This window comes from Eptatretus burgeri, chromosome 2 (assembly GCF_056783735.1).
Source record: "Eptatretus burgeri isolate ZD-2024b chromosome 2, Ebu_testis_v1, whole genome shotgun sequence".
Taxonomy (NCBI): domain Eukaryota; kingdom Metazoa; phylum Chordata; class Myxini; order Myxiniformes; family Myxinidae; genus Eptatretus; species Eptatretus burgeri.
The window spans coordinates 58,904,781-58,921,509 of NC_140962.1; the positions used below are offsets into that span (position 1 = coordinate 58,904,781).

General features: G+C 47.5%; 2 protein-coding genes across 6 annotated transcripts in view; one reads left to right on the plus strand and one right to left on the minus strand.

Moving 5' to 3' along the window:
- Positions 1–3,711, plus strand: part of PEX13 (peroxisomal biogenesis factor 13) — a 36,158-nt gene extending 32,447 nt beyond the window's left edge. The window contains exon 7 of the mRNA XM_085869478.1: positions 2,824–3,711. Coding sequence (XP_085725604.1) covers positions 2,824–3,182 — 359 coding nt within the window. The 3' untranslated portion in view covers positions 3,183–3,711. The remainder of the gene's footprint in view (positions 1–2,823) is intronic.
- VIPAS39 (VPS33B interacting protein, apical-basolateral polarity regulator, spe-39 homolog) overlaps positions 1–16,729 on the minus strand; it is a 71,988-nt gene that overhangs the window by 1,446 nt on the left and 53,813 nt on the right. For 4 of the 5 annotated variants that reach the window (XM_085869477.1, XM_085869474.1, XM_085869476.1 and 1 more), the window contains exons 16-20: positions 15,796–15,885; positions 14,314–14,400; positions 4,084–4,173; positions 3,776–3,880; positions 3,523–3,669 (exon numbers count right to left, since the gene is read on the minus strand). In XM_085869477.1, coding sequence (XP_085725603.1) covers positions 3,655–3,669; positions 3,776–3,880; positions 4,084–4,173; positions 14,314–14,400; positions 15,796–15,885 — 387 coding nt within the window. In that variant the 3' untranslated portion in view covers positions 3,523–3,654. Of the gene's footprint in view, positions 1–3,522; positions 3,670–3,775; positions 3,881–4,083; positions 4,174–14,313; positions 14,401–15,795; positions 15,886–16,729 lie in introns of those variants that run through there. The other variant, XM_085869475.1, reaches the window with a different exon arrangement.

Here is a 16,729-nt window from a genome sequence, read left to right on the forward strand (position 1 = left end):
TTCTCTTGGCAATGGCTGGAAACACAATCTCCAACAAGAGGTCATTGGACATAAATCAGGCATTCAATATGGTTTGGCATCTATTCCACCCACCAAGCTCAATGCTTTTCTTACCTGGCTTTCTGACTTCCTCCACCCACAGTCAGTGCTTGATATCAATGGAATCCTTTCTTATCCTCTCCCAGTGGAGGCCAGAGTACCCTGAGGCAGTGTTTTACATCCAGTCTTATTCCTCATCTAAATAAACAATCTTCCTTTTTGCAGATGACACCATATTACATCATACACTACCACAAACCCTTTGATGGACAGACAGCAGCTGCATCTTTGGCAGGAATAGCACTCTATGCCTATCTGAGATTGATAAGATACTGGACTAATAAAGAAATCACGTCCTTCAATCCTGGAAAATCTGTCTCACCCTGTTACTCCAGAAGGATCCTCAAATGGATTAAGTAGGGTTAATGGGGGTAGAAATCGGATTAAGAATATCCATTTCCTTGGTCATCTGCTAGAAGAGATTGGCTCTTGAACTTCTCGGCCTTACAATGTCAACCATCAACCTTTTCTTGGCTGACCACATAGCAAAAGTAACCTCCAAAGCCAGCTGCAGACTGGACCTCCTCCATCATTCAAAATCATTCTTTGGAGAAAAAAAAATCAGAACTACCCACAGTCTGAGGCCATTGTCTAGATCAATGGAGTACTGCTCTCACCCATGGGCTGATGTCCTCACAGCCCATCAGTCTACAGTATGCTGTGGAATCTAAAGCCACCACCACCTTTCTTAGCTCCTCCAATTGTTCCCTCCTGGTTAAACTTTAAAAAAAATCCAGGTTTTATGCCCACCCTTACTTTTTTTGTTGTTCCTTTTCTCTTGATTCACACTCTTTCCCTGCAGGGCCCCATGCAAGCAGTGCAGTGAGTTTCACTCTTTCACTCCTCCCGTTTCACTCTTCCCTACATTTTCAAGTTGGTGGTACACCACCATCTCATATAATCCCCCATAACTATCTTTTCCACCCCATTAACCCTACTTAACCCAACGCTCTTACTTATAGGTTACTGTATTTCATCTGCTTCTCTCTTTTCCTGTTCATGAATTCCTTTTCTTGTGGCATCCACATTTTCTCCTGTCAGTACATCGCCTTTTTGTCCTGTCACCTCGCTCTTCCATGACCTGCGATTTTTGCATCTGAAAAATTATTATTATTAATATTTTATTTATTTTCGTTTTAGGGTGTAATTTTCATGGATTGGTATGTGATCATACATTAGCAAATCTTCACATACAAAACATGAAATTCCCATCGTAATCGGTTCAATTATTTTTCACATGACCGTGGTAAGAGTTTCTCACCTTTTTTCAAGAAGCATTGTAAAAATTTTAGAACTATCTGCATCCAAATGTTCATGGCTGCTATTGTCTTGCAAGGTGCTCTTCATCAAGGTAGGTGTGATGTCACTAAAAACATGATTATTATTGTTTTTTTTTTAAATTGGGAAATGATAAAAATTGATCTTAAGATTGGAAGGTTGGTGTAGAAAATTCTGCAATGTTTGCATATGTAATATGTAGATCTGGTCTTGTTTTATGTTTGCACATGCCATGAAAACCCTCATGTTGTGCTTGCACCCAAGCCATGATAATTGGCGTCTCCAATCAGGAGGCCGAGTCCCAGTGTCTGCTTCTCAACCACTGCCGGCAGGCTTGTATTGGTGGATTGTTCTCAATCACTTCATTTTATTTGCCTTTTATTCCCCCTGTCGCCCCTCTCCCCTAACCTAACCTGCAAGCTCCCCCTCAATTCCTTCACTACTCTTCTCTGTCTGGAATGCTGTGTCATGCTTTTCCCTCCAGTTTGTTTTTTAGTGCCATCCATCACCTGCTTTCTCCCATACCCCCCACCCCCCCACCTGACCTGTTGTCCTCTCACTGGCCCACTCCCCATTTGTGTTGGGTCCATGCATTCTTGCCTGCTGGTTCCCATTCTATCCTGATCTAATGTCAGGCTGGTTGGTTGAGTGGTTTAAGACTTTTCTTTCTCCATTGATGACTGAGTTCGACTTTCTTGGCTGATCACTCTGCAACTCACATACCAAGTGTTCAGTGTGTGCTAAGCATTCGGCATTGGTTGAGGTGTCATCCTTCTGCATGTCACTGCACTGAAGTATGATTGTTCACAGTGTAGTCTGTAAACATGCTTCTTCAGTGGTTTGTTTTAAAAATAAGGACCTCACAGGAAGTGTGGGTTGATTCTCCATTTGCAAATCAGATGTGCTGAGAGTGGTGCCATACCCTTAAGAAAACAAACTAGTGTGGCTTCAAAGGGTTTGTTCACTTTTTTTTTTTTAAGAATATACACATCATTCACGGCTTTTTATTTTTGCCTTCCGGTTTATGCAGAATGTACATTTATTTATGCCTGGTGTTGGCTTAATGGCGAGAGTGGGCTTGGGATCAAAGGGTCCTGAGTTCAAATCCCACTCATGTTGAATTAATACCGGGTGGGGTTGACTGCCTGTCATCCTTCGAAGGTGGCAAAATTGCTGGTATCCTGTGGCAGAGTGGTGACCTATCCAGGATTATGCCCAATAGACTGCTTATGCAGCACCAACGCTCTGCACAGAGTATGGTTCTAATGGATGGAGTACATTCACTTGTGGAATTTAAATGTTGGACCAGGCAGTTGTCTTTCTTTACTAGTCTTGTAATTATCACCAAGTCTGAGCCCAACTTGTGAAAGATCAAATCGTGTGTCAAGTACATTTTGAATTAAATATTGATTATACAATATGAACGTATGGGATTTCTCTGTGCAGAGCGCCAACCTCGTGTGCGAGGCTGGTTGTTGGCGAGCGTCGACCAGCATTCTGTGGGATTGGTGCCAGAAAACCACGTACGAGTCCTTGGTCTAAGACGAGGTCGAAAACAATGCGAGCCCCAACAGGGCCTTTCAAATTGCAAGCCAACAACCACCATTTTGCAAGTTCACCAAGATGGCGTACTGGAGGAGGCATTTAAACAATGCGAAGTGGGGGATGCTGTGATCAAACAGTCCGTTAATATACAAAATCCAGCCACTGGAGAGGCACCAGAGAGTCAAAGTCTAACACCACCCACTCAACGACCAGAAGAGGTGGAGCTCAATGTGCCACAGGAAAATGGACAGAGAAGATAGCCATGTTCAACACCATGACTACACAAATGAAGTTTGATGATTTGTTAAATTTCTGCACATTTGTGGCAGCTGACTCCCCCCCCTCCCTTATTCTTGAACAGTAGCACAGCTTTTAGGCAAATTTTTCTCAAAACTGAGTAAGGAAACTGAAGCATTCTATCAGTCTATTCCTCAAAAAGAATAATTGAATTATTTTTGCACTAATCCAAGTTTAACACTTCATTGAGATGAAAACATTCATCTTAAATCTGAATTTCAACAATTCCCCATAACTCTCATGATGCACTGAACATTTGTGTATCATGTGCTTTCAGGACAATGGTGATAGTAAAAATAAACATTTGGTTACCTAAGAGTTTATTCGCAGGGGTTTCAATGTTTAATCATTTACATATCATACAATGAGTCACAGGGTTTGATTTCACAAAAACTCATTCAATAAGGACATGTTGCTTCTTCAGCTTGTTCGGTTTCACCATCTAATTTGCTGGAGAGAAATGTAGACAAATAAAATGAATACATGAAATAATTGCAGCAAACATTGAACCATTTTGTTGATTTTTGTTTTTGATTACTACCAGCAAATCACTGACCGAGTTCTTCAAAGCGTCCACAATCATCATCTCCTCTGGAGAATTCTTCTCCACCTGCTTGCGATACTCCCGGAGTTGCTGCTGATCTTTCATTTGGCACAGGGTCTGAAAATACAAGTTGTACAATATCTGAACATAGTGCGTTTTGAAGAGAGAAGGTGTTGCACCATTTGCAAAATTGTGAAGGTGTGGTGAACAGACCACAAACTCAATTGTGTTAGGAACAAACCATCAGGGTCAAGGAAATCTAGCCAGACACTTTTTGCACCTTCTGCTAGTTTATAAACCACAGGCCTGTGAACTCTGACCTCAATGACTACACAATGGCACTTGTGCTTGAGTGCAAGGTCCAGTCGTGTTTCTGCATCTTCCACCAAACCAACAAACTCATTCACCATCTGCCGAAGGTAGGAAACAATATAAATCCTTACATTACCCGATTTCCTTTTGTTTCCATCTGCACACCCAACCTTGGGGGTGGGGATGTATGTATGTGTATATATATAGTTACGACTGGAAATTCACAGAACACCATAAAGGTTCCTTAGTTCAGTTAGATTGATAAGTCTATGTTCAGTTAGATTTCCCCACCGTTGTTTAATGGGAATTATTTGTATTCACCAGGCTGCGACCCTTTGAGATAGTGTTTTTCTTTCTCTATAGTTATGTTGGACTGACAGCACGCTACCACCCCTTCCGCATCGAAAACCATCCGAGAACGTCAAACAAAGGCACCAAGGAAAGAACTGCGATGACGCGCGGGTTTTACCGCCTTCTCCGAGGCTGGTGTGACGAGAAGGGAGGGGCGGATCGCTCGCGATTGGTGGATACGAGGAGTGAGGCGGTCGGAGTTGAGAAACGCCCCTTTTCGAGAAGCTTCTCGAAGGAAGGTGGAGCCGAGAACGGGGCGGAGCGACGGGCGGAGCCCTGCGCTATAAAGGGCGGACCGCACGCGAGGCTGACTGCCTCTTCTTGGTTCATGCTCGCCCCTGTCTCACTGTGGTCCAGTTCTTCTTCTTCCTCGCTTGGTTCCTGTGCTCGTGGTCCTGTGAGCGGCCTGTTGGTGGGAGACGCGGACGGAAGGTGCAGCAGTGCCGGCTGTGTGGTGGACCTGCGCGTCCGGACGAGGAGCGCTGGAGAGAGTTTGCCGGCCACGTGGGAGGCCCGGAAGCAGGCGCGACCACGCTGACGGTCGTGGGAGCGGGACTCGCCGACCACCGAGGGGGGCAGGTAACCTGCCACGGTCTCGCGGGACCCGTTCGGTCCTCCAGGTCCCGCGTTATAAAGGTCCCCGGACCCTGTCTGCCACCCTCGTCTTTGGGGGTGGCCATTTCTTGCTTTTGAACGAATGTTGGTGGCACCATGTCCTGTGAAGTAGACCTGCCTAAGTTATTGTGCATGTACATTATTGCTCATAGTCGGTGGTATTGCTTTTGTTTCTTGCTTGTACATTGCATGACTGCCTTGCTTGTGATGTGTGTGTGTGTAAATAATAAATGTCCTTGCTTGTGAAATGTATCCCGTTCGTTGCGTCATCTTTCCCCCATTGTAAATGCCATCTTGCATCGTGGAATGATGAGTGGGTTTTAAACACCCAGTAAGGAGAATCGGACCCGTCGAGGTCGGTGATAATACCCGCTCGGTTATCGTTTAGAACGGAACGGACCGCTTAAGCAGTTCATGTCCCAAGCCGACCTGCGGTGAGGTACGGCCCCTTGGTAGGTTACCCGCGTGAGTACTTAGGTGTTTCGATATTCGGCGAGTGATCCTATTTCGCGTGGTTAGAATGCGTACTGGGCTGTGGTGAGGTTAAAGCCCCACCCGTGACTGGTTCCTAGCGATAGTTCCAGGAGGGTCACAACTGAATTGTCCGTCCGGTGGGCGACGCAGTCGCTATTAGTGGAAAGCAGCTGATCGCACGCCGGCGGGCGCGAATTCGTAACACTGGTGTCCGGGAGTGAGATTCGAATCCACCCCGTCTCCAAACTAAATTAACGGGAATCGGTTCAGGGGTGTGTGGAGCGACCCTCGATTCCCACCAAACACGAGCTTTAAAAAAAAAAAAAATTAATTCCGAGAAACAAGATGGCTTTTCAAGACGAATGGGAGCAGGGGGTATTAGGTATGTCTTTAGAAATGGTAGAATCCATGGTCAAGGACGCCATCGCCATGGGGTTTGGACCTGTATCAGAAAATTGTAATCAGTGGGGGAGCTCACCCTCATACACTGAGCAGGAATTTTACCGGCAAACAAACTCGGAGTCGCAAGATGGCAGCGCGGCCGCACCTCGGTGTGGCACGAGGCGTGAGCGGGCCGCTATTAATGGCGCTACGAACCGCGCGGCACGATGAAGGCGCTCCCGCCCACCGGCTCAAACCACGTGGGCATGGCAGGCGAGGCAGGGCAACGGCAGTACATTACAAACTGAGTTGGCCGATGCATGGGAACAAATTTGGGAGCTGAATGAGGAATTAGCCAGCACAATCGAGGAACTACATAAGGAAACGACACAAGTAGATTGTTTACGTGGGTTTGTGTTACAAAAGGCGAGCGAACTGAAAGAAAAAAAAAAAGGAGGAGCAAATTAGTAATTCTCGGGATAGGAAGAACTCGGAGGAAGAATGGGAAAAAAAGCTGGAAAAAGGGAAATGGGAACACAATTTGGAAAACAACTAAAAGGAAGAGGTAAGATCAGGCAAACAGATAAAAGAAAGCCTGGAACAGGAGATAAGAAGAAAGGAGCATCTGGAGGAAAGGAAGGAAGAATGGTTGGAAAAGTCAAAACGGTTCGAAGAAATGAGGGAAAACTTGGAAGAAGCGGATAGGAAACAAAAGGAACACGAATCAAAAATTGACCAACTAATGGAAGAAATGAGGAAAGTAGAGTTGAGTTCCCATGAATTGGAACAAGAGAAGAGGAAACTGAACGAAACAATAGAGGAAGAGCAAATTAGTAATTTCCGGGATAGGAAGAACTTGGAGGAAGAATGGAAAAAAAAAGTGGGAAGAGGAAAAACGGGAACACGATGTGGAATTGGAACAACTGAAGGAGGAGGTAGAAGAAGGCAATCGGAAAAGAGAAGGACTGGAACAGACGATAAAAAGAAAACAGGAATTCCATAAGAAATTGCAGGAAATGGTGCAGGAGGTAGAGATCAACAAAGTGAAAGAAACAACGAGATTGGAGAAGGAAGAACAAGAGGAACAGTGAAATAAGAAACAAAAGGAACATGAATTGGAAATTCACCAACTACAGGAGATGAAGAAAGAATGAAAGGTGCGGAGATGAGGACGGAATTAGAAGGAAAAGCTTCTAAGTTACAAAAACACCAAGACAAAGAGAGGGAACTACAAAACGAGCTGAGGATGTTGAGAGAGGAGAGAACAAGGATGGAGAATGAAACGTCAAGGAACCACACTGTGCAGATCGAACAGCTGGAAGCGAAGGCCAGATTAAAGAATGAGGAACAAGAAAGAGTAATGAAAGAACGAATGAGACAGGAGAAGGAAATCAGCCAATTGAAGGAGAGAACGAGATTGCAGAATGAGGAACAAGAAAGACAGTGGAATAGAAAACACAAAGAACAAGGAATGAAGCAGGAAGGAGAAATCAGTCAATTGGAGAGGGAAGAACAAGAGAGACAGTGGAATAAAAAAAAACAAAAAGAGTATGAATTTGAGGTTGAACAACAAAAGGAAAAGGCAAGGATGGAGTACAAGGAGACAGTGAAAGAGCAACGACTGAAACAGGAAAAAGAAAGCCAATTGAAGGAAACTGAGATTGAAGAATGAGGGACAGGGGGTGAAAGAAATTAAAAAAGAAAGAAAAGAACAACTAAAAGACAGCAAGGTTGAGGTACGTAGAGATCGTGAAAGAACAAGGAATGAAACAAAAGGAAGGACAAGAACGACTTGAGGAAAGAGCAAGGTTGAGGTACGCAGAGATAATGAAAGAACAACGAACGAAACAGCAAAAGGAGCTCAGCCAATTGAAGGAAACTATGAGATTGAACCATGAGGAGCATGAGAGACGGTGGGGTAGAAAACAAAAACAATGAGTTTGAAATTAATCAACTCAAGGAGAGAGCAAAATTTGAGTCCACAGAGATGGAAAAGCTCCGGAAAGATAACTAACAGCGAGTGGGGCTCAGAGAGGAAGAACGACTCAAATGGGAAGGAAAATGGAGCCAGGAAGAAATGCAAATAGTCACGGAAAGAGACACGGGAGATAGAAGGTGAATTAAAAGGACCTAAGGATGAACACACACAGAGGTAGCAAGGCTTAATGGGGGCGAGCTGGCAGAACATGTTGTGACCCGGTGGAAGCAGCTGGATAGCCTCCTTCGGGAACGGAGGGAGACGCTATTCTCCCTTGAAGCTGATCGCAACCAGGTGAGTTCGGTCGTGTCAAGCGAGTTAGAGGGGGCGAGTGCTGCGAATGGGTGCACGAGGAGCTTGGGGGGGGGGGTATGGAGGCCCCAGGAACCCTTGTGGTGACACGATTCCCCAGCGTGAGGGTCCTGGTGTGCGTGGTTGCGAGTGAGCCGAAATGCGTGCCTTCCAGCGCATCGTGTGTGAGAGAGACCCCGTGTGAGTGGTGTGGTTACGAGTGTGGTCCCGGTGTGTGTGGTGTCGAAGTGTGTGCTCACAAGTGTAGTAAAATGCGTGCTTCCCAGCACGCCGTGCGTGAGAAGAGGTGGTGTGACAAACCCCGTGTGTAAGTGAAACACCGCATGTGTGAGTAGTATGGTGTGTGTGAGAGAGACAACGTGTGTGAGGGAGATGACGGTGGGCATGCGCGAGCAAGCAGCCGAGTCTCCGAGAATGAGTGTAATGGTGAGGTGTGTGAGTCTCGTGACACGTGGGAGTTTGAGCGCGTGGATTGAATGGAGACGCCGACTGCGACAGAGCGACAAGGGCCGGGTAGCAGCCGTGACAATTTTGGGAACCGTGCCGGGTTTGCATGGCAGTGCGTGTGGGGTCCGTGCTGTGGTACGCATGAGGCCGCCATGTGCGCGCCTGCGGGAGTGACGCCCGGTTCGGAAACGCACACGGTGGATTAGCCGATCCCGCGAAGGGACAGAACGTAGGCTGGATGTGGATTTGGACCGGATGGGTTCTCCACGTGAGCGTGTGTGTGAAGCTCCGACGGGCAGAGCACACGTGTTCGTGTGGGGAACCCCTCGAAACGCCAGGCTTGCTTTTGAATGCGCAGGGTGACGTCATGGCTGCACGTAGGGTTGGAATCCGGCAGGAGGGATATCCCTGCCGGATGGTACCATCCAAGGAGGGATGAGGTGCACGAACAACTGCCATGACTTCACGGGAGTAAAAGAGCGCAGGTTGCGAGTTGCCGCGCGCATAAAAAAAAAAAAAAAGCAAGCCTCGCTTCAGGTGAACAGGATTCCCAGGCAAGGGGTGGAAGACCCCCCTGCTTGGGCACAGGACACCACTAGTTAGGGGGATGGGTTAGCTTAGCTAGACTGGCTTCATGGGGCAGGGGTAAGTCCTCATGGAGCCCGTGGAATGGATTAGTTAGAGGGATTGTAGTTGAGATTTAGGATGGGAAATGGATTTGACGACAGTGACAGACGTTGAGTGTTTAGAGGGGATGTAGCTTAGCTACGTTGTGTTAAAAGGAACGTGCTGTAGTGTAAGGGACGACGTGGGAACACGAGGTAGTTAGGGGATGGAGATAGAAGAATGGCAGTGATCAGCGATGTGTGAAAAGAGAATGGAAAATGTACATGGTGAGTGAGTGAGGCCAGTGAGCCTGTGTGTATGGAGTGAATGTGGAATGCATGGTGCGATGAGTGATTGGGGGGGAGGAGTGATTCCTGCCCAAGGGACCCCAGGGTCAGAGTAATGTGAGTTAGTGGGTTAGCAAAATTGAAAAATGGAGGTCGTTTAGCTGTTGGTGCGAATGTAGGCTCGATACCCATTTGGAAGGGTGCAGGAGCCCTGTTGACGGGCTGGGAGCGTGGCTACGAACGGTGAGTATCGCTTAGTGGGTACCCTGGGCACCGGGCCAGTCGGCCGCGGTAGGCCAAGGGCCCATAGGGGGCCAGGATAGCGTAGTGGGCATGGGTGGCCCGCATGATGCGGGGCCCGTGGCGCCAAATGCCACGGGGGCAGTGTACTGGGTACGGGCGACCCTCGGAAAGGGACCCGGGGCGCCAACACGCCACTTGAGCATTGAGGGAGAGTAGCCGAGGAGGGCACTCCCCAGTTTTTAGGGAGCTGGTAGGCTCGGAGGCAGTGTAGTGCCCGGGGGTGCCATTTTGGAGAATCGGCAGAGGGTAGTTCCTGCCAAGGGAGCCACGCGTCCCAGCCACGAAACCGTGCAAGGGCACAAGGGAAAATTGGAGGGCGAGGCCCGAAATTTGAAAGGACACCAACACAGGCGACGGGAATCTGGGTTGATAGAACCGATAGTTTAAGCGAGAGGCGCTTGTTGAAAGCCCCGGGGTAGTTTAAGGAATAATGGTTAGGGTAGATTAGGAAGTGTACCCTCCGCACCATCCATCCCTTCGCTCTTGTTGTGGGCTGCTGGACGCACTTTGGGTAAAGATCGCTGAAATCTGAGGAGGCCATTCTGAGGCTTTATTGGGCCTCGACACAGGACGCCAGCTCTCCCTCATTCCCCTCCAGGAAGGGAACGTAGGGGTTGGGAGTGGGCTCGGAGACGATAGGTTAGCCGAACAAGGACGATAAAGGGGGTTAGGAGACGAGTTATCGAGGGGGAAGTAAAAATACAAATAAAAACAAAAAAAATAAGTTGGGGCTAAATTGAGCTTTGATAAATTAAGGGGGTGGGTATGGACAGAGACAGACAAAGGCGATAGTTTGGGAGGGAGACAGTAGGGTAGGTCCGAGCCCGCCTTCCGAGTGGCCAGCACCACCGCACTCCCTCCACCAACCTCCATTTCAAGGCAAAGGCTGGCCAACTTCATCTGCAGGCTGTTTGCTACAGCGGCCTTGCCATGCCTTGCCTGCCTGCCTTTGCCTTGGCCCCATGCCTGCTGCCCTCGTCCATTTTGCCCCGTTCTGTTTTGCATTCCCCCCCCCCACCCCCTCCCCCCCCTCGTGCGCCAGGATCATCGCGCAAATTGCAGGGACTGCCCTGATGGCAGCTGAAACACGGGACTGCACCGGCGGCCCGTGCACAGTGTTTTTCATCCATCCATCCGTCCACCGTTCATTGCTGTGTTGCTTGAGCAAACACCATCCGCGTGCCGCAGGGACTGCCCTGTGGGCAGCCGTATCACGGGACCGCATTGGCGGCCCGTGAAACGTTGTTTGCTGAGTCAGATCATCGCGCGTACTGCAGGAACTGCCCTGTCGGCAGCCGCATCACGGGACCGCATTGGCGGCCAATGCACCGCTTGTGTTCACTGCGCTCACGGGGGAGGCCGAGGACTTCGTGTGAGCAGCCGGCCACATTCCCTGCACTGTTCATGAGCCAGAGACTGTGTGAGCAGCCTGGTTCCCTGCTGTGACTTTTGTTTTTCTCCGCAGAGTCCATAGATCCTGGGCCATGGTTTAGTGTAAAATTTGTAAGTTAAGGTTGTAATTGTAAATGAGTTGCGCCCCCTGCACGTTTGTCTTAGCGCCGGCAATTTATTCAAGTCGTCTGTATGAGTGGGTTTGTTTAGTCAGTTACTCAGCCCGTAGGTTATTTATTTTGGGGACACGAATACACTGAATGTCGCACTCAGGGATCCGAAGCGAAATCGTACTAGGGGAAACTTACACATGATGGCACACGGAAATTCGACGACTCGGGACGAGTCTGTAAAAAGGGGAGGGGGTAGTGTTGCGACTGTGGAAATTCGCAGAACACCATAAAAGGTTCATTAGTTCAGTTAGATCAATAAGTCTGTGTTCAGTTAGATTTCCCCACCGTTGTTTAAGGGGAATTATTCGTTTTCACCGGGCTGCGACCCTTTGAGAGTTTTTCTTTCTCTATCGTTATTTTAGACCGACAGAGCACGCCACCACCCCTTCCGCGTCAAACTGTCCGAGAACGTCAAACAAAGGTGCCAAGGAAAGAACTGCGATGACGCGCGGGTTTTACCGCCTTTTTTCTCCGAGGTTGGTGTGACGAGAAGGGCGAGGCGGCTTGCTCGCGATTGGTGGACACGAGGAGTGAGGCGGTCGGAATTTTTGAAACGCCCCTTTTCGAGAAGCTTCTCGAAGGAAGGTGGAGCCGAGAACGGGGCGGAGCGACGGGCGGAGCCCTGCGCGATAAAGGGCGGACGGCACACGAGGCTGACTGCCTCTTCTTGGTTCATGCTCGCCCCTGTCTCAGGGTGGTCCAGTTCTTCTTCCTCGCTTGGTTCCTGCGCTCGTGGTCCGATGAGCGGCCTGTTGGTTGGAGACGCGGACGGAAGGCGCAGCAGTGCCGGCAGTGTGGTGGACTTGCGAGTCCGGCCGAGGAGCGCAGGAGAGAGCTTGCCGGCCACGTGGGAGGCCCGGAACCAGGCGCGACCACGCTGACGGTCGTGGGAGCAGGACGTCGCGACTCGCCGACCACCGAGGGGGGCAGGTAACCTGCCACGGTCTCGCGGGACCCGTTCGGTCCTCCAGGTCCCGCGTTGTGAAGGTCTGCGGACCGTCTGCCATCTTCGTCTTTGGGGGTAGCCATTTCTTGCTTTTGAACGAATGTTGGTGGCACCGTGTCCTGTGAAGTAGACCTGCCTAAGTGACTGTGCATGTACATTATTGCTCGTAGTCGGTGGTATTGCTTTTGCTTCTTGCTTGTACATTGCATGACTGCCATGCTTGTGATGTGTGTGTAAATAATAAATGTCCTTGCTTGTGAAATGTATCCCGTTCGTTGCGTCATCTTTCCCCCATTGTAAATGCCATCTTGCATCGTGGAATGATTAGTGGGTTTTAAACACCCAGTAAGGAGAATCGGACCCATCGAGGTCGGCGATAATACCCGCTCGGTTATCGTTTAGAACGGAACGGACCGCTTAAGCGGTTCGTGTCCCAAGCCGACCTGCGGCGAGGTACGGCCCCTCGGTAGGTTACCCGCGCGAGTACTTCGGTATTTCGATATTCGGCGAGTGACCTTATTTCACGTGGGTAGAATGCGGACTGGGCTGTGGTGAGGTTAAACTCCCACCCGTGACTGGTTCCTGGCGATAGTTCCAGGAGGGTCATAACTGAATTGTCCGTCCGGTGGGCGACGCGGTCGCTATTAGTGGAAAACAGCCGATCGCACGCCAGCGGGCGCGAATTCGTAACAATATATACTAAAAAAAAAAATACAGTACATACATATCTCTTCTTCTTCTTCTTCTTTAGGCTGCTCCCGTTAGGGGTTGCCACAGCGGATCATCCGTATGATCCGCATCGTGATTTGGCTTAGTTTTTACGCCGGATGTCCTTCCTGACGCAACCCTGGTCACCTCTTACGACAGGGATATGGGACACCTCGACTAACCAGGGCATACACCGGGACCAGTACACGGGTACTCGTTTCGCCGACCTCGGAAGGATGACAGGCTGAGTCAACCCCCTGGTGTGTATTAATTCAAGCGGCCAACGGGGCTTGAACTCAGGACCTTTTTGGATCCCAAGCCGCTACCCTAACCACTACGCCAACACCAGGTTTTTATGTATGTATGTATATATATATATATATATATATATATATATATATATATATATATATATATATATATATATATATATATATATATATATATATATAATCCGGTGTATGTATGTATGTATGTATGCCTGTAATCCGGCTACTCGGAGGCTTGGGTTGGAGGATCACTTGAGGACAGGAGCTCTGCGCTGGGCCGCGCTATGAGAGGGTGTAGAGCAGCCCAGAATCATGGCGAAACCCAATCCTTATCCCTGTGTCGTAAGAGGCGCCCAGGGTTGCGTCAGGAAGGGCATCCGGCGTAAAACCTGTGCCAAATCAGTATACGGATCATAACGGATGATCCGCTGTGGCGACCCCTAACGGGATCAGCCGAAAGACGAACACACACAGGTAGTGGACAAAAGATGGAAACACCTGGGTAAAAAAAAAAAGCTTCCACACAGGTGTGGTCCCATGTGTTAAATATCCCAGCATGCTTAGGATCATGTATAAAAATGCTGCACAGGCTTTGTTGCCTATAATCATGGCTGCAAGAGGAGACACCACCATCCCCCCCCCCACCCCCCAAATGCCTCCATTCACACAGCACATGTGGTTGTCCAATAGTTTGAGCATGACTATGATGTTATCATGTCATGGCCTTCTCAGTCACCAGGTCTGAACCCAACAGAACATTTATGGGATTTTCTGGAACGACTCCTGAGACAACGTTTTCCACCTCCATCAAACAGGTGCGAGTTGATTGTCTCATTGAAGAATGGCACCGCGTCCCTCCTGCAGAATTCCAGGCGCTGGTGGACTCTGTCATGGCGCATACAACTCATACTGGCCCAACACCCTATTAAGTGACTTTACATGAGTAATTCCATTTTTTTTTTTGTTCATGCAAACCAAGAGGCTGAAATAACTTACAGTGAAAGGAGCGTTGCTTTTGCTGACTATTTCCACCACCCGGTGGAAACCAATGAGAGCTTTCTTCTTCGTTCCTCCAAACCATCCCTAAAGAAAAATAGCACACTTGTGTGCATGTTGATGCATTCCCTCGATAGTGAAGTAAATATGAATGAAAAAACAAAGTAAATGACCAAGTTCACATGGTGTGATATTTAAATAAATGGCACTGCAGGGGAGAGATTGTTGACTCGGACTCGTCTACAGACAAGGATATCGTTACACACGAAAGGTTGCCACCTCAAAGAAAAGCTTAATACAACTGTGTAAACAACTGCATGATAAAAATATTTACGAAGGAAGGTCGTGGTATGAATAAAAGTACAGAGGTTATTTCCTTCATCGGAAGCCTCGAGGTAAATGCAAAGAGTCAGTAGGGAGGATGAGAGACAGTCAATTGATGAAATATTTCAAGCTTTTAATCCGACAAACATTTCTAAGAAGCAAATGCTTGTGGAGTTAAGATATGGAAATAAAGTAGTGTGTCACACCATTTCAAAAATATTGTCTGAACAACATCCAAGATCACCATGGCCCCTCAATCTACACATGATCTAAAGCATCCTGCCATTGTTGAGTTAAAAAACACCATCAAGTGAAATTATCAAACAAATTAGACTGACTGATAGCTGTAAAGATCAATTTAATTATGTCACCTAAAAGTGAGATAATATGAATTCGAAAGAATTGAAGAACTGTAATTCCCAGGATTCCTTTGTTGTTTTCTTTGGGTAACCAACATATTTCATCTTGACCCCATTATCTCCAAGCCACTCCCATCTAATTATCTTCAACCCCCTTCCCTTGTCTCCACACTTCCTCCCACCCCTGCATCTGTAAGTAACCCCTTTTTATGAATCATTTGACAGTATGGTATATTAAACCACAACATATTCCATCCAACAGGATTGGTTCCCATAATGTATCGATGGTAAAAAGATTGACCCATCACATCCAACAAATCGTTTGCAAATGAACGGTAATCGGTGTGAGCCGATTAAATGAATTTACACTTTGAACACAAATGCTCAATGTTTAATACGTCTCGGTTTAGAACCATAGAAATGGGATTTGAATCCCAATGGGTAAAAGTCAGTCTTCATTCCCATAGTATTATCTTCTACTCCTTGTCCTTTCCGTTCATCTCATTATACTCTGTGTCCCTTGTTTTCTTGCCAGTCTCTGTCCTTCCTTTGCATTTTTGGCCGTGACCCCAGTTCTCATGTTCTTTTCTGATAAATAGTCATCTTGTTGGTCTCTCAACCTCAGTTGTCGAGCTTTTTCCTGAGTATAACTTCGGGATAAAAACGTACAACGTTCAGGTGTGTCGGCAGTTTATGCCCGAGACATTAGACCGGTCGTCTAATACCGTACTCTAATGTATCTGTACATGCATGTTGATGCTACAATTATAATCATGATTAATATCTCTACAGCAGTCACCTTGGATGTAAGCAAGGCGTTCACATCTTCCCACATGTGGAGCTGGGAGCGGGCAGCCAGGGCTGTCCACAGATATTGCTTGTTTGAAATCTGTGGGTGGGGTTACGACTTGTTTACAATTGCTGATAACATTGAATGGGTTGTACTCAAAACACAACAATTAATGACAGCTGGTGAATGCAGAGCTTTGCAAGCACATTCAGTATGACACTTTTTCAAAATGACGTATGAATGCTAACAAGGTCTTTTGCGCGTGTGTTGTGCATTTTCAATGACTCAGTTCTGCTCGCTGGACACTTTTAACCTGCCATTGCTACAGCAAAATCTGTAAATCAAATTGTTTTTAACAATCTTCAGAATTTAGTGTCTCCGTCTGGGAGGTCTACCTGAATGTTGGTAACGATGGCATTGTCTTTCCCATTGCAGATGTTCATTAAATAAATCACCAAGCCTGCCATGCTAACGAGACGTAATCCTGCAAGGTTCAAAGTTCACTCACCGACACCGAGGATGGGGAGTTCGAGTAGAATGTCCCATTATCTGTGGCCGTATCTAGTCACAGGCCTTGCATGGGCCCACACTCTCAGGAGTTTTAATGGTACGAACTTCAAGCTCTCAACTTTTTGGGCGAGTTGATCAGAAAGTTCCACAAATCATTTGTTCGGCAGAAGCACACCCCTTTCTCTCAGGTACTTTTCAAAGTATTTTAAGCTTTTTCGAAGCTTTGTGAGCCATTTTAGGTCACAGTCCTTATCAGGCACACACAATATACGTTCCCTGACTGATGGCCATTTCTGCTAGGGTTTTCTGTGCATGTGCGCAAAGCATTCTGGGAGTTGATTACATCATTATGAAAGTCGAGTATTTACAACAAAACATGGAGAGGATAGTGCAGATTTACAGACTTGTTACTAACTTTAAGACCCCTTCAAGA